This window comes from Numenius arquata, chromosome 2 (genome assembly GCF_964106895.1).
Source record: "Numenius arquata chromosome 2, bNumArq3.hap1.1, whole genome shotgun sequence".
In the NCBI taxonomy this organism is placed as follows: domain Eukaryota; kingdom Metazoa; phylum Chordata; class Aves; order Charadriiformes; family Scolopacidae; genus Numenius; species Numenius arquata.
The window spans coordinates 41508837-41527565 of record NC_133577.1 but is presented as its reverse complement, the minus strand read 5'-3'; the positions used below and the strand labels follow the sequence as shown (position 1 = coordinate 41527565).

The window sequence follows — 18729 nt, the reverse complement described above, 5'->3', positions numbered from 1 at the left end:
GTGTAATGAATAAGTAAAGGGTTCGATACAGCTCTGAGTCAACTGAAAGGGCATTCTGCTGTTAGATTCAGGTTGGAACAGCTCAGGCCAAAAGGCTTCCCCTCAAACCTCATTCTCTGATTTTACCACAGGCTTTTTATTAGAACTTGTATGTGTAAGAGTGATCTGTATTCAATTCCTACATTAAAATGCCTCCTTCAAACAAAACGTTTTCCTCCCCTGCTTCACTATATTAAAATTGATGGTTTGCATTTCAGAAATCTTAGGGAGTTAGACAGGTCACAGCAATTTGGCACCAGTACCTTATTGCAAGAGGTGCATAGTGCCCTTGACTTCTGTGGTCCAGTGACTGCCACAGACAGCTTCTCAGGGTGCTGGGGAGTTTGCAAGGAGCAAGTCATTAGGGAGAAAAGAGGATAAATCAGTAACACAAACAAATTTTAGACAACAAAAACATATTGCTGGAAAGGTGTGAAAAATGGGAAGGTATTGATGCTGGCACTGTATTTGCCATCAGGACTGGTTGCAAAAATTTACAGGTGAAAACATCTTCTACGGTAAATGCCATGAAATCTGTTTTTGGCTCAAGTGTTCTCTTAATTGATAAACAATGTTCAGCTCCAGTAAGAGCCCATCCATTCCAAGGGCTCACCATATTTTGAAATCTAACTATTAATGAGGTTAGAGGATTTCCCTTGGATTTAGAAATTATGTCATATTTCTCCAGGAGCAGAACTTAGACCTTGCCCGAGTTCTGCTTTGCAGTCAGACCTCGCAGTGTGGTTACAACATGGCCGTCTCAAGCCCTGAGCGTGAGGGAGCACCATGGGGACCAAGCTTTGAATCCCCCCAGTGCCATCCTCCTTCCCTGTGCACCTGGCTGAATGGGGAACAGAGGCACGGCTCTGCTGACTCCTCGCCTGCCTCCACATACGTGGGAGACTGCGACGTCCTGCAGAGGCTGCACGACCTCTCGTCCTTCTGCACAGTGATTTCACGTGCGCCTGTTACTGCCCTTCACAGTCCCGCCCTTACCACAGAAAGGAACCAACCAGCTTTTCTCATATTTATAATATTTTAAGAAGAGTTTATCTTTGAGATAAACTTTGTGAAATGTTCTAAACGTTAAATAAAACAGATCATATGCAGAAAGGATGCAGTGTTTTCAAGAACAGAATCTGTAAGCATGTCACTGGTCTATAATTATTTAAGGCTATGCTGTCAGGAATCAGATTCAATTCAAGAACTGTAATCTCTACATGGTATATTGGCACACAGAAAAGTAATTAAGTAATTTGATAAACTCTTCCAAGTACTAACTGTACTTTCAAACAAAGGTAAACAACAAAAAGCTATGAAAAAAAAAGCACAGACAACTCTGAGGAAAACACAAATGTCTCTTTCTAATTTGCTTCGGATACTTTGTTCTTTAGAAATTCTGTTCCATGCTAAAGACTTAACTGAATGCACAAAACCACACTGTATGTATAAGCCCTTACACAGGGTTTAAAAAACCCCAATATCTAAAGGCAGATTTCAAATACAAAAGTATAGGTTTGCATAAAGCAATAAGAAAAACAAAATGAGAAGCAAATCGTAAGAATGGGATCCAGGAAGGAAAAACAACATGACAGCTATTGATACTGTAACTAAATCATAACAATCCCAGGGTGAATCCAATTATTGATGTGACCAGTTTTGCGTGGCAAATCCGTATTCTACTGCCTCAAAATTAAACATTCATTTCTGTTCTTTATACATTCAGTTCCCAGCCTTCGTACAGCAGAAATCCAAGTCAGTCAAACCTCCTGCAAAGCACAGACTGGACCTGGATACCTTGGGAAAAGTCATATGATCTAGAAAGAGATTCCTTTTCCCAAATGTGCCCAACATAGACTACTATAAATCTCTGTGTCTAAATTTAGATTTCAGCGCCTTAGAAATCTGAGTGGTTAGATGTAGAACTGAAGCAATGCAACCTACAAACAGAAGCCCAAGTCATATTACAGTTTAGTTTTGTTCTGTAAGAGGTTGTTTGCTTCGTCTTCCAAACTGACATCTTCATTTGTTCAATAGTGATGTTACGTATATTCTCCACTGGAAATAATTTGCTCAGTTCTTGCTGTTAAATACTGTACATCATTTTATAAAGCAAAACCTGCACAGAGACAACCATGAAGAGACAACTTTCACCTTTAGGAAAGAGTATCCAAATATCCACAAACAGAATGAGTAAAAACACTTCCACATCCATTGAAAAATTGCTTTTGATCAGCTTCTAAGTCAGAGTTTCTACTATGTGAAAAGCTGAAAGGATTGGGAAAATCTGAGCATTTTTCTTATGCATATAAAATTAATGTTGATTTCTTATTAAATTCTACACAACATTACATTTCACAAACTGAGCAACAAAAAGGACTGAAAGAGACAACTTGTATTGTATTACTGCAAGACTGTTCCTGCTTAAAGAAAGTTTTTGCATTATTTGTATATTTACTAAATAAAGCTTCTGTAAATGAAGCAGCAGTGCAATACCAGAAGGAAAAAAAAAAAAGGCCTGTAATAATGTTTTAAATCTTTAAATCAATAAAAACTGAAAGCCTGGCTTTGCAAATAAACCCCTCAAAAGGCACCAAATAAACCAAGTAGTGAAATTACTAAAAAGGCCTTAATGAAATTGTTAAGTCGTGTGAGAATTTGAGAACCATGTGAAATACCTTTAATATAGCATATTCACTGTATCCAATCTCACTGTACTTGACTGTATACCCTAAAGCCAGGATTGTTCAAAGGTATTATAAAGAAATTCGAGAGAAAAACATTTGTCCTAATGAGAACGCTCTAGGCTACCACTAATTCTCTCAACAAAATCCAAAACTTCACTCTTCTACCCACCAAGTGCTACAACAGTCAGTGAGGTCTCGTATTAGTAAGACATCATCATCATTTATAAGAAAAAAAAATCACTTTCCATACAGAAACAACTAATACTAAATGAAACTTGTAATTACAGGCAAAAAGAATATTTGAATTGGGAAGTTTTTTAAAAATGTTTACTCAATAATCCACAATTTCAGTAATATGAATTAGATTCAGCAGTCATTCAACTAGAGTGATTCCAATTAAAGTATTTGGGACAAACAGGAATCTCAGAAGCACTGATATTTCCCTAATTTACGTGGAAGCCATGAGTGTTTATCTGATGGCAAACTTTCTTGAGATACTGAGGCTTCTCAATCGTGTCATTAGAAAGCTGTGTTTCCCAACTTGAATATAAGCAACGCAAACCTCTATTTTGGGTGTGAACAATCATTCAACTGCTGGCACATCACTAGAAAAATAACTTACTGATGTTCTCTTCTGCAAGAAGAAAGGTAAAAACTCCTGGTCTGCTCTCTACTTCCAACAAACAGCATATGGTAATCCCTAAAACAGCTCAGAAGAGACTCAAACAGATACCTATTTCAACCAAAGTCACAGTATTTTGTGTCATTCAGAGTAATTCAACTGGTGCCACTTCCTTCACAGTCTTTCAACCTAACTTCCAACTGCTGACATTTAAAAGAAATCTGTATCAATTTGTTTAATGAAAATATTTTTTAGTAAAGTCATGCTCTATGAGCTTCCTACATTGGAATACATGAATACAGGAAGTGCTTTCAACAGAAAGTTACATAGTTTTACAGTACAACCTGTCTAAGGAGATTCGGAAGGGACCAAACTAATGATCTGGTCTCTTTGGATCAGGCAGAAGTACAGGCAAGAGGGAAAAACCCAATTTATGCCATATATAGAGCTCGTTCCTGTCACAGATTGAAGAAACATTAGTTTGATGTCAAAGCTCACCTGATGCCCAAATGCTAGTATTTTTCAAACCAACTGCATATCAAAAAATGAAAACTTAATTGTACTAAGCTCCTGGAAAGAAACTCAGTGTAAAACAACAGTATATCCATACATGCTATATTACTAAGTGTTCTTCTCCACCGGTGGTTTTTTCTTTTTCCTTTCGCTCTACAGGTCATTAACTTTTTATCAGAGTGCAAATTATTGACCTTTAATCTGAACGCAGGCAGGTCAGAAGCTACAGTATTAGAGCAATACGAAAAGTACACAAGGAGGAGCTTACATTACTTTGGATAATCTTACATAAAATGTTTCTGAAAACCACAAAACAAACCCAAACGAATACAGCATCAGGTGGATGGGGGAGGGACCAATAACGTATCTGTGTACAGCAAGGCTTCTCTGACACCAAGGAAGTGTCTGACACTAAGTGAAGGCTATATATTAAATCCCACCATTTTGCATGTTGTATGTTTTTTACGATGGAATGTTGACCTCAACTTTCATTCTTTACTTCCGCAACAAATCTGCTGATTGTGACCACGGATGATCATCTTCTGGAAAGACCAAACTCCCTTAAAACCATGACTGCACTTCGTAGCATCCATTACGACTCTAGTAAAGTATGCCATCTACATACTTGCTGTCCTTTAGATTCCTTCATTTCAGTCCAGTGATTGAGTTCATCTTCTCCTGAGCTGTTGAGACCTAAGGAAATCCACCCTATCATCTCTTTTCGTTTCATGCTGCGCTTATTATATACAGAGAGTATGAGCGTCACATCCGAAAGCTGAAACAGTGCCACCTGGAAAACGAAGGTTTCTTTGTATACTGGATTTGGCTGTCCTCGGCGGATGGAAGTTTTGCATTTAGACATCTCTTGCCCCATCGAGTTCAGCAGTGTTAACTTAACATACGTATCTACAAAATAAATCATATTTTGGAATATCAGATATCTTAGAACAAAAGTTTTTGAGAATGAAATATTTACAAGACGCAAGGATATGGTGTATACCAGGCTGACTGAACACAGCTTAGTTTAGACACATGAAAAGATGACAAGTAAGCAAAATATTACAAACACAATAACAAATTAACTAGCTTCACTACTATGTATATGGGTTAAGTTAAAGGTATACTTCATAATCCTTTTCCCGTTGACCCCCCCGCTTTAGTTGTTCTAAACAAACTTAAGTTGCAGTAACACTTAGCAAGCTCCAACTAGCCACAACACTGTAAAGCATACCACTAAATTTTCAGAGAATACGAATAAACAAAGTAGAACAAAAGCAACTAATGAAAAGAAATAAAAAACCGCGTTGATATGCAGTGATGATATCAAACCAGCCAGAATGAAATGCTTAAGAATAATCTCTGCATGGATGTGGTTCTCACTTCGGAATTTTCAATTTTATTTAGTTTAAAGACCAAAATGTAGCAAAGTGCATTCAAAGGTGGAAGTTTACACAACACAAAAAACCCTCTGAATTCCTGGATTCATGAAGGAATACACTTAACACACCTTTGAAGAGAAATAAGGTTTTGCATAATTCAATACAGTTGTTTAAAACATAGCTTGTACAGTGCTCTTAGGAAATACATTTAAGAAGCTGATGCAAGTAAATGTGGTTAGCACACATTGGGTGTTACTATTTGGGTATAAAACTTTATTTTTAAAGCTCTATTTTCACTTGACTAGAAGCACCGAGCCATGCTCCTGCAGAAGGATATGCATTTCATGAAGTTATAACTGACTTTAGGAAATACAGAACTGTATAAAACAATCTGTTTTTTCATTCTTTATTCCTGTCATATTCATGTTAATGAATAACATTGCAGTTTATGTAAAAAGAAGCAAATTGAATATTTTCACTTTGAGGTACACTGAAATTCCAACATCCATAATCAGAGATAAATGCAACTTTTGCATTACAGAGTGCCACAAATAATAAAGATATACTTTTAGAAACCAATATGGTATGCAGCCGTGGATAGCTTTACTGCTGGCAAATTTTCTTTTGCATGAAAAAGACAACATCCAATTAGTTTCTACAGGAACTCACCTCGGATTATATAAACCTGTCCACCTATCAAGTGTTTTAGACAACAGAACAGTCCGTCTGACAACAGGGGGTGGAAAGCAGTAAAAGAAATAACGACCAGATGTCAATAGTTGGGTGAGAGAGGATCAAAGGTTAAAGTTTAAGAGGAAACACTATTCACTGGAGTGGAAGAACACAAAACCTTAGCAGCATAGATCAGAAAAAGGATTGAACAAAAGGATTGTTGGGTAAAACTTCATGAAATGAAGATTTTGTGCAGTTTTTGTGTAATCTTTAACAAAAATTACACTGCTTTCATAATGGGTTATCTTAGCACTAATAGCTACTGAGTTGTAAATCACATTCATAAAAAGAATCATGCAAACGATTAGGTTATAAAAGACTGGGTAAAAATCACTGTATCCTTTTTATCAAGCCTCATGCTTTTTCATGCAAACTCCAGCATATTAAGAAAAACTGCACACAGTAATTATACTTCATATATTAAAAGCAATAAAATGAAAAATCACTGAACTGAAAACTAAGCTGGTTTTGCCCTTAGCTTTTATAGTTACAGACATTTGATTACAATACTTTAGTTCTTGAGTAGTGATGGACTTGGGCACGAGAATGACTCTGATCTAATCTCTAAAAATAGCCAGGGATGCTGGCATCTAAAATTCAGCTATGGGTCTCTATTTAAAATGTAAGGATCTCACTGGTTAAAATCCATGTATTTATGGATTTAATGTATGTTTGCATGCATACACACACATGCATTTAATGTGTAAAAGCTTGTAACCATGTCAACAACATTTTAAAGGTTACTAAGAAGCATCTTTTTATCAGATGAAATTAAATATCACACAAAGAAACAAAGACGCATTCTAATATCAAATGTTATTGCCTGCAGGATTTGGCCTATTTGCCTGTACTCAGTTGCTAAACGAGTTACTATATAACATATAATACTCAGCAGAGGAGTATACACTACCAATAAGCAGAAATGTAGGACTTAATCCATATTTTCTGCAGAAGCATTTAAGAAAAATTGCATAGGTTCACAACCCCTAGACTACAGAAAGGAACACATGTGGGAAAGAATAATTGCTTCCCTTTCTATCATAGTTTCTCAAGACCTGAATGAACACTGACCTGTCTGTCTAGCAACCTGGCCTACTGGAAGGTGTCCCTGCCCATGAAAGGGAGGTTGAAAGTAGATGATCTTTAAGGTCTCTTCCAACTCTAGTCATTCTATGACCTGTGCATGTACGTAGGATTTTGGACCACTGATGGACCAAACAACAAATTTGATCAGAGCAAAGGCCCTATGGGCCTTAGTTTTCATTGTGTGGAAATGATGGCACAGAGAGAGGCTGGCACACATCCACAATGCACTTGACAGGGAGTTAGGAAATGGCAGTGGTATGCACCTGGGTCCAGGAGCTTACAAGAAGATGCTACCAGGGGCTGGGGAGGGACAGCCCAAAACAGCCCACAGAAGAAATTTGGATTCCACAATACTCTGTGCATGGTCTTACCAGACCAGGAGGTGTATTAGTTTCCAGCTTTCTAGAAACAACAAAACTGTTATTTGCTTAAATAGAACTGGACCATTATTGTTATGAATATCAAAACTTCCTCCTATCCTTCACAGGGGGTAACAAAAGGTAACACACAAGGTCTTCCCTACAAAAAGGTTAGACAGAACATGGTATTACAGGGTTATGTCCCATGTTCCATGCTGCTTTCTTGCAATCTGAAACTGATTTTTGACCCCAGTGACACACACAACGGTTAGCAAGACAGCATGTGCCCACAGAACACATTTAGGGAATTAACATACCAGGGAATGAACATATCTGTCTTCAAAACAAGTACTGAACCTCCACTTAACTTTCATATTCTAAATTTCAAGAAAAACTTGGCTTTCTTCAGAGATTCCAGAAAGATAAGCATAAGCCACCTACTGTTTTTTGCTTAAGGCAACACATGGTCCCCTCTCTCCAGGTCTTCTCTCCTTTTCATTCCTTCCCCTCCCCAGTGTCCTTGGGCCTTCTTGACTCTCCCCATCTATTTCTATGCTTTGCCTCCAATTATGTGACTCTGGGCCAACTATCTAATTTTATAAAAGCATTAGAGATTCTTCTTTTGCATTTCTTCTCTGGCCACATTATCAAAGTCTGGCTCCATCAGTGTGAAAAGTATAGAGAAAGCAAATCAGAGTAAAGCTGAGCCAAATGTAATTAAGAAATGGCATAAAACTTGGGTCAAGAAAGAAAGAAGTCTCAAGTTGTTTGGCTTACTTCCTTAACTTAGAAGACAAAGTGAGATGTGCAAACCACTCATAAAATGTTGGCAGCCTGCCACATAATCTAGTAATGTCAGATAATCTGCTAGTGCCATAAAATTCTGGGGCTAAGATGTAAGAAAAAGAAAAAGGGGCTAAAACCTGAAGCCTCCAGAAAAAATCAAGAGGAAGAGGCAGGTATGTCTGGCTACAACTTATGTAAATCAGACTCAACATCTAAACAACTATAAAAATTAATTTTTAAAAAAGTTCATTACTGAATTTTCTCGAGTTCAAAGAATTAGAGACAGTAAAAACATTCTGTGTGTGTGACATTCCATCTGGCTCCAATCTAAAAGCATATAAAGTTCACAGATATTTCAGACAAATATATTTTTGAACAAATGCTCGAACACACAGTTCAAGTCCTTTCCAATGATGAACGTTCCTCTACACAGTAAATATTCCAAAGGTCTCAATTTGTTTCTCTGTTGTCTTCACTGACATTCCCAAGTTGCATATATCACTACCACATATACACAGGCACATAAGCAATTAAAGACGGCGGTACCAACCCCTCTAGGAACAGCAATAATAGTTCACAGTGTTTATATTAATATTAGCTGGCATGTACTTTCTCTTTAAACACCAACTTTTTATTCTTGGCCTATGATGTGAGGCATTAGTAATTTAGCAATTAATCATTATGATAAAGGTAATTTATTAGTCAGTCATCATGAAAAATTAAAAGATTCTTGTCAACTTACAATTAATATTTTGAATTTTAGATTTTTGCTATTTCCCAACTGACTAGAAATATAAAACATGAAACAGATTAGTTGATGATTGCTCTATTTCATTTTGATTGGGTAAGACTAAATGACAGGATTGAAGTCCTTGCTACTGAGAGCCCCACCAGTACAGAAGCATTAGGATGAAAAAAGATTTTCACTCACTGGGTGGTCTGTTCGCTGCCAAGTTTTTGAAGTGGCTGCCTTTTATCACTTCTGCTGATAATCTTCCAGTTGTAGCATTATAAAGGAGGCCAACGAGGATTTCTGGAGCTGAGCCATGTACCAGAGACTGACAAGAGGAGGTACTTTCACTGCAGGACACTTCTGACATGCTCATTTGAGAGTCACAACCCTATAAAACAGATAAAAAGTTCCATGTATTTTATGCAACGATGTCACTGAGAAGTCCATTTTTAGAATAATGCATAGAAAATTAGGAAAGTAACGTACTGACAATAACAGAAGTTCCATTCAATCACCCAATAAGAAAAGTACATCCTTAATATATACTCAGTTTGCACATGTTAGAGATATAGCGGTCTGGAATTAAAAAAATTCTTAATTTGGTGTTTCTGTTGCTTTATAATTCAGGAGAAATAATAGCAGACGATGAAGAGTGTCCTTTATGGTCCCTATTTGCTTCAATTGCTAAGACCTGTAATTTAATTTGACAGCATCCTGGAGAACATTAAACTTTGGATCTTTTACTTTCCAAAAATGGAAAACACTAGTGGAACTTTGAAGATAATAAACCACAGGAAATTCTTATTCATCCTTTGTAAAGGTTATTCTCTAGGCTGAGAATTTATGAGTAGCAAAATAACACAACACATGCAAATAGAAAAATGGACTCCGCCTAGAATACATTAGCTTACAAGGAATATAATTGTTTCAGGGGTACAGAATTGCAATAGACACTTTTTCTTGGGTGGGAAAGGAAGAATGCCATCCTAAGGCTCAGCAAGTGCTGCTTTAATTTCCACCCTGCGAGCTTCCAAAAAATTCAGCTCTCATGCATTCTCACCATGTCATATCTTTGAGAGGAACTTCTAATATTAATTTTTATAATTTTAACCCCTCATTATTATAAAAATAAATAAATAAATATACTTTTTTTAATGCTGCCATGCTAATCATACCATAGTTGTTCCTACTTCCATTTCTTGCTTTCATGCACTGGCACATAGAGTTGTAGCACTGAAAACAAAAAACTGGACGGAATCTAGCCAATGGCACATGGTAGCCAAGAAGAGCCTTTGAATTATCAGTACATCCCTTTATGATTCTCTCAGAAGAAAAGTAAATTGGATCCACAGATTTTTCAAATATGGCTTGACTCATTTGGAAATCTGGCAGCATTCTTTCAAGGAGACATGATGATTTTGTGAAGTTGATTCTTCCAGATTCCAAATGTCTCTATCATTTCCAGCAACAGCTGAAATGGGCACGAGATCAGTCCTAAAAACTAAATAGCACAAATCCTCATCAAGATAAAAGTTAATTTTAAAAGCAAGTAACTTAATCTGACATATAAAGCCCAAATGCATTACAGAATCTCAAATTATAGAAACAATACATACAAGAAGAAATGATGAAGCTGCAATAATAGCTTTCATATTGACATTTTAACTAGTCCTCAAAAGAACATTTCCACGAAGTCTGACAGAAGCTTCAAGTAGCAATCCAATTCCTCATTAATAAAAATTCATTGTTGTTAGCAAATGTATTCTTACTACTGAACGACCTCAACAAAATTTTGTGACTTCCATCTTCCAAGCTCCAAATGAATTTTACATCTTTGGTTATTTCTCCAAAGTTCTTTATTGAATTTCAAGAATAAATTTCAAATGGGTTGCGAATTGTAAATTGCTGAAAATGAATTACAAGTATACATTTATACCCTGGTTCTTGCCACTCACAAAACAGGAAATTTTTGATTCCTAACTTGAACAGTAGAATACAAAATGGAAAGTTTAAAAGAAAGATGGCTTAATTCAGCAGTCATAGTATACACTGCACACTTGAAAGCCTCAGCCTGTCACAACCGCAGGTATTACTTAAGTTTTCTAGTCTTTTAAAATTGTAACACATTACCCGTATGGTGCTTATCCATCTTATTTTGTTGAGCTGGCAATTTAACCACAGTCAGCCTGATACAGTTCAAAGCTTAGGTCTCAAACTTGATGGTGATCATGCTGCATGTCCAGAAAAGAGACATAACACAAAGTGAGCAGCTGGGTAACACTCCCCCTTCAAAGGGCTTTGACATCTGTGCTGAGAGAAGGTGATGATAGCGCTTCTTCCTAATTGTGACTCATTCATGCAGCTTACTGATGTTCTAATAGGGACTCAGTCTAAATTATTTTATGACAGAGTTAAACTGATTACAACAGGTATTGGAATAACGTTTAGAATGTTAGAAATAGTAAACAGTAAATAAGTGATTACTGAGTGGGAATGAGTCCTGAAGTACCTTGAAAAGGAAGACAAGTAGCTTCTGTGTGATATTATAGAGAAGGGGGAAAACAACTGAAAAAATGAAACAAGTGTGATATTACAAAGTTACATAAGGATGAGCTAGAAATATCATTCCTTTACAACAGAATCCTGAGTGGATGTGAGAAGACTGCATTTGCCAAGGCCAGAGACAAGGATCTCACCAGCTGAACGGTGGGACAGGAAGACTTGGGTGATGCTTCAGAGTGGTAAGTGGATGGAAATGCAACTAAGTGGCTGTACCTTAGAACTGTTGCACAGGAAGAATTGGTAGATGTAGCCTTGATGAAAATCTGGAGAAATGGTCTAACTTTTTTGCTACAGTATTTTCTAAAACAAAATATTTTGCCTTTTGTTTTGCAACAGGTGGCAGGTTTGAAACAAAGGAAAGCCTGTTGTTTAATCCTTAGTGTATAATAAACTTATGAATCTCCTTCCTACAAAATGTTGTGGTGACAGAAGTTTAAAGACATTAAAATAAAGCAACTAAATTCACTGAAGAAACAATCTAAACAATATTTTGTTTTCAATTTCACATAAAAAATAGACTCCAACCCAATTTGTTTCATGCTGACCCAAATGTATTTTTAAAAATACTCTGCTTTTCAGTTATGAACAGGAAAATCCTAATATAAAAGAAAGTGAGATGTTAAGAAGAAAAATGAAGCAGTGAGGTGTGAAGCAGATTAGAAGACAGACTGCTGTCCGGTAAAAATCCGATAAAACCAGGATTAAACCAAAGTATAATTTCTGTGTCTATGATACAGGAAAAAAACAGAGTTTGGGGGCAAGCAGGTAAAAGACATGAGAAAAAGGGGAAGGTGAGGCTGTATTTTGTCAGTTTTCTTTTGAAAGAAAACAGAAAGATCCTATGAGGAAGAGAAGAAGCAGGAATCAGGAAAAGAGACAGCTGAGATAACAGGGCTCAGATAACAAGTGAAGACAGACTTTTCATTGCAGGACAAAGTTAAAATGAGGGATACTGAGTATTATTAGATGTCTTCTCAAAAGTATTTTCTCCAGCAAAGAGTTTGTTCACAATGTGTAAATTCATTCATTGTTTTAAGTAGGGTATTCTGTGACAACCACATCTGTTGGTAAGTAACCTGACTTTGTGTTAGTGCGTAAGCTGCACTAGAATTGAAGATAAGTTTTTCAAGTCTCTCTTTATTCTGGTTCTGTCCAAATTCAAGAACAGTGCTAACAAACTCATCAAGAAAAAAGCAAGACAAGAAGCTACATTTTTACCTGCTCAAAATATAAGCTTCATGATCACATGCCAAATTGTAAAATATTAACACTGAAACTGCTAATTGGTACAACATGAATATAAACTTAGCTACAACGAAGCTTTCATCTCATGACAACGTTACAGTGCTACCAGATGCTTTTCATCTCCATACAGATCTGCATTCAATCTATCTGTAGGCCACTTTGATACTGTAGTTTCACTGTGGGAAACGTAATACTTAGACCAAAAGTTACTACTTGTTTGAAATAATCAGTCTACATAAGTTTATTTTTATAACTCTTCCCTCTCTTCCTTTATAAAACCCGTGTGTATTTTAATATGCAGGGGAAAAAAGGACTAAGGTTCCACGCACCAGAATAGCCTAGTAGGAACTGTTGTAAAATCTTAACTGCAGATATTTAAGAATCTAGATGAACTGTCAAAGTATTGATGATCTGGCCACAGTGCAAGGAGCTGTCTCTTCAGGCTGTCTCCAGGATATGAATGCTAAATCTGTAACTTATTTTTGTCGATTTTGCCATAACAAAAATATAGTATTAACAATAAACACAAGCAAAAAAAAAAAAAATTAGGTAAAGTCTATCCCAAATATTTGGTTCAAAGGTCTGTCTTACTACAGTAAATTACAAATTTTCAGCTTTTCAATTTTATAACACAGAGCTTTGTGCAAAGGACCCAAACCTTTCCCATATACACAACAGGACACTACTTTATTACAGAGTAAGGCAAATTTACAAGAATCACTGCTTTTCACTGCATTATGAGTGATATGTGCTATATTCTACAAAAAATTAATTCCTAATTCTCCAAACTATTGTCCTTGATGACTTCTTTGCATATCTTACCTAGGGAAGAAAAATAACTTTTTAATAAATATATAAGAAGAACATTCCCAGTAAGTGGTATTTGTATTTGACATATTCAATCAAAAAAAGAATGCTCTTTTTTCCCTAGTGCCAATGGAAGTGAACACATACAATGCATGGTGTCAGATCTGAACCCCTAAGAAGTATTTTCAATAATCTTTTTCTCTGCTCTTTGACAACATAGAGAACCCTCTATTTGCAACAATTATAATATACGTAAAATGTATTTATTTGTCTTCCTTCACCATAATTCCATGGAAACAGGGTATTTGTTACTTACATATTCATCTCCTACTGTTCTTTTTCTATACCCTGAAGTTCTGCTTACAAATTCTGCTCTTAAGCCAACTGGAGTTAATCACAGAGAATAACGTGGCCATGCTCTGAGGGCAGTTAAAAGTCCGTTTTCCTCATTGCGCAGGTTAAAATCATGCCTCTGTAGGCTTACGAAACAAGAACATCTGATTCTCTTGGCTTTTCAAAATACACACAGGAAAGATGAAACCTTGCTGACAATCCTTCAGCAACAAAAATCTGATTCACAGCATGCTACTTGTCAAAATGTCTCTCTCAAATTTTAAATGTTAATGTTATACCACTAATCTCTTTTTTGCACATTACCTTCTTCTACTCCTATATCAATACAACTGAGAGGTTAGGGAAGAAAATTTGAATTCTAGTAGGCAAAAGAGGGAGCTGAATCCAGGTCTCCAACACTTTACATAGATAAAAGTATTCACCTTTCTTAATCACTGGCCCAGTGCTGAGCCCTGAAGCTACTGTTCCACTTTGAGGCAAAAGCTTGCTGAGGTGATGAGAGCACCCAGGCACCAAACAGACCAGCTCCAGACCAGCTTCTAGCCTGAGGCCCATCCCCTGCCTTCTGCTCTGAGAGTCAGAGAGGAGGAGAAAACCGAACCTAGAGGCTCCACATCCCTCATTAGTGGCTTAAGCACTAGGTACCTTATAAAAAACATGTTTCAAAGCTAAAACACTTTTGAAAAAGTATCAAGATCATTCCTGGGAAAGAGACCTTAAACCACCTGAAGAACTCAGCCCTGAAAACAGAGGCATGTGAAATCATTAGGCATGTCAAAGAATGGAGCTTTATAATTTTGAATTCTGGAATCTAAATCCCAGTTACATGCTCTTCTGGACACTTCGGTGCTTTTGGGGAGATGTTTGTCTCAGTTCATCACTTCTGCTTCTGTTTCCCCTAACTCCTGGAAGAACTGCAAGGACTGATACACTTAAAAACAGAAAGTCCTCAAAAATAGGATACTCATAACAAAACAGTTCCTTTAAACAATTGATACTCTTTCCATATATGAATGCCTGCAGAAAGTATCAACTTTTGTTTCTAAAGGTAGAAATAAAGTGTTAAATGATGCTCAAAATGATAGTAAAAGTTTGAAATAATATCATTATTATTAAGATTAATAATAATAAAATTTAGCAAAGATTTTGCAAAAGAAGAATTAAATGAAAGAGTAAGTGCCAAAAAAAATGTTTGGCTTTTTTATTTAAAAAAAAAATTTTCTTCTGTACGGTATACAGTTGACATTTTGAAGCTTCGGCGATTTTAAAAAATACCTGATTTTAAATGGTTGTCAATCCGGATGTTCTAGGGTTTTTTTGCTTGTTTGTTTGTTTGGTTGTTTTTTTGTTTTAAAGAAAACCAATACTTTTGAAATCATACAAAGCTATCTATCATCACAGCACATTAGGGAGGAAATTCCAATTCCTATTGGAGCTGGCTGTCCTGTATAGTAAAATTAAGAGAACACAAAGCCATCAGTATTTTGCTTTAAACTAATACCCGAACTTGCAAACATTGAAACATACAGTTTTAGGCATCTCACAAAGATTCAAGTTTAGGAAAGCATCACTATTTATGACAGGCAATTATTTGGGTTTTTTGCTTAATAGCTTCCTTGAAGCACATTCCAATTAAGTGTAATGTGCATTTTTATTCATGTACTTAACACTTTACAGTATTAATATCTAAGTCAACTTAAATCATAAAGTAAATATTCTAATAACATTTCCATTATGTAATTTGATTTTAAAACATATTTACTTTGCATAGAATGGCCTGCTTTAAAAATTACCAGGATTTCCTATTCAAAATTCCAATTTAAAAATCTTTAGCAAATAAATACATTCAACACTCATAGTATTCTTAACATCAAACATGGAATTTTTTTATTATTAAACTAATATTAATGTAGTTAAAAATCAGACTATCTGAAGGGATAACATTCACATTTTTCATCAAAAGCTTCTGCTCTAAACTTTATTTTTACTCTCAAGAGAAAAAAAAAGACTTCTGGATGTAGAATTTTACAAAACACATTGTCTTCTCACAGACGAAACACTCGAAAATGGAGATCGAATGAAAAGTAAGAATTCTTTTATTCACTACAGTTAAGGGACTAAAAACCTTAAAAATTCTATGCATAGCTTCAATTTCCCATAGATACTATAATGTATGGAGCTATAAAACCTCCTTAGATATATGACGATACTACATAAATTTCAATTATAAAGTAATTTAAAACTGATTAGTTTTAATAAAAATTAAAGCCTCTGTGGGTATTCTAGTAAGAAAAATACAGCATTATTAAAATGAGGATTGTTTTCAAACTTTAGGATACTATAGTTTAGTCATAAAATGAAACTGACAAAATTAAATGTATACATTCTAAATAATAGCAAAATAACATTCCACTTTTCTGAAAGATTTTGAACAAGTTCATAGCAAGATTTCTGTGTTGCCTTCCATATTTCATGAGAATTTACTATTAGTACTTCACGTCTAAATGTTTTTAAAATTATCAGCTCTGCAGAACAAAACATTAATTCTCTACAGAAAGGGAAACATCTGAAGCTTTCTCTAACTTTTATTTATCTGTATTTAAATTACACCTTTGGCTTCCTTGTCACATTATGAAAGGCCACCTAGCTGTTCCATAGACTTAATGGGCCTGAAATTTGCGCAGCAAAGCTGAGCAACAGTGGAAGCAACTGGAAATGAATGTACAATGGAATTTACAGCATTTACAGAAGTGCTCCGTTTTTATCCTGCAAAAGTCTACCAGCTTTTTATACAGCCATAGGTGAGGGGAGGAAAAGAGGCAAGAGGCCTTTTACTACTGAAGTCTGTTTTCTGAGACAGGACACATAGCATAAAGAAACATTCAAGCACTAAAAGCTGTTAGATGTTTGTGCTAGCAATTTAGTTAAGAACATCTGACACAAAATGCAGACCTTTTACCTGTGCTCCCGATGAAGCTGTGCTAACAGCTCCTACCCAGGCTCACTCACGCCTCCCCCTCTCTTTAATCCCCGTCAAACTTGTAAAACCATGGAGACATTTACTATGGGACAGTCTTCTATAAATGACAATGCTCTGTCCAGATGGAGTTACTCTCTATGCTCACTGAGGAGATCAATGGCAAATAATTTCATTTTTCTCCTTTCTCTCTTGATTAGACTCTTTCAAACTGGAAAAAGAGAGAAAGATTCAGCGATCCAACAGTAAGCATAATTTATGAGTAGTCAATCTACAGACTAGTATTTGATTGCATAAACATTCATGAAATTATTTTCACAATGAACAATCCGTAACATTAAAGGTATGTTTATAATGCACTTGTCAGTTAAACTATTTGCGACTAATAGTCCACCCAGGTTTAATTAAGTCTGGTAGTGGTACCCCTTTTGATTTGTTCAGGTCATGTTTAATCTCATGATCTGAGGATTACCAGATATTTGCAAGTTGGAAGGGAACTGCTTCAGTTCTTAAAGCTATCATACACACCACAAAGAGGTGGAAATAAGATGGATCCTCCTGGGGCCAGCGGGCAGCTGATTAAGCCCAACAGAAAAACTGGAGCTGTGAAAGACACAGCTCAATGTCAGACAATATGAGGACCAAGCCTGACGAGGCTAACACACTAAGGCTAAAAGGATTCCTTGCTAAAGGCACCCTATGAACAGAAATGTTTATCTGATACCAAATACAGGCTGCTCGAGTATACAAAAGAAGCGATTACCTGAAGATCTTCAAGTCTGAAACGAAGAACGCTAATGAAGAACATTTACTTTATACTGCAAAGCCCAGGAGAAGAAGAATCACCCAGTAAGTAAACCAAAAACTAAAACTGAAAGTTCCACAAACATGCAAGTTTTAAGTTTGCAGACCAGGTAACCTATTCTGTTTGTGCAATGTCTCTGATTAGGGTTCCCCCCAATGGAAACAAATTGGAGGAAAAGAGTGCACGTGCTTTTGATGAAGGATGCTCAAACCCGCAAACAGGAACTGTTTCTATGTTTCTCCTTTTTCTTTTTTTCCTTGAGAGACAGTAACAAAAGTGTGAAGATGTTTGCATGTATACCTATATGCAAACAAGGAAGAATTCAAATTATAAGAAAACAAAATAGTTGGAAACACAGTATCTCTAAGGCAAACAGAATTTTCACTTGGATTCGAAAGTTAAATAATGTATCTCCACTGAAAGAGTTGCTCGAGGAAGATTTAAGCAGCAGCTTATAGTCTTCAAAAGCAGAAATTTCATGCTAGTGACAAGCTTGATAATCTTTACTTATAACTCCTTCTACATAGCCACTTCTGGGAAATTTACAGTATGATTATTTTCCTTACTGCTCTTGCAATTGCAGTCCAGGTTGGGAGATCATACTTATGACACAGAGAATGATAGTCTGAGAATCTCACAGTTACCCAATGAAATTCTGATTTTTCTACCTTTATGTATTGATGAGCTGGTTTTTTTTCCATTTTATATACTTTTTTTGAAGATGATCAAAACTAGACGCACGATTCCAGACAATGTGTTTGTCATTGACAGACTGGCTTTCTGAGGAAATAAGAGTATTGCTCAAGAGGATTACTTTGATTTAATCTAGAACAGTCATACATAGCCTACTGTCATTTGACTGGGGGCATTTTGGAGACTGAAAAGCATCATCATACACTCAAAATAATAATACTGTATCTGAAATGTAGTTTCTATTATTTGCTGACACAAATATTAAAGACTGTGGGGATCAAAGTGAGTAAACTTTTTCTAGCAACTCATTGATTAAACGCAAAGGATACCAGTTTTTGTTGTTATTTTAT

At 36.0% G+C, this 18729-nt stretch overlaps 1 protein-coding gene across 3 annotated transcripts in view; it reads right to left on the bottom strand.

Moving 5' to 3' along the window:
• Positions 1-1070: 1070 nt before the first annotated feature.
• SYT14 (synaptotagmin 14) overlaps positions 1071-18729 on the bottom strand; it is a 61434-nt gene continuing 43775 nt past the window's right edge. For 2 of the 3 annotated variants that reach the window (XM_074168216.1, XM_074168215.1), the window contains exons 5-6: positions 9135-9324; positions 1071-4767 (exon numbers count right to left, since the gene is read on the bottom strand). In XM_074168216.1, the coding sequence (XP_074024317.1) occupies positions 4454-4767; positions 9135-9324 (504 nt within the window). In that variant the 3' untranslated portion in view covers positions 1071-4453. Of the gene's footprint in view, positions 4768-5909; positions 5967-9134; positions 9325-18729 lie in introns of all 3 variants that reach the window. The other variant, XM_074168217.1, reaches the window with a different exon arrangement.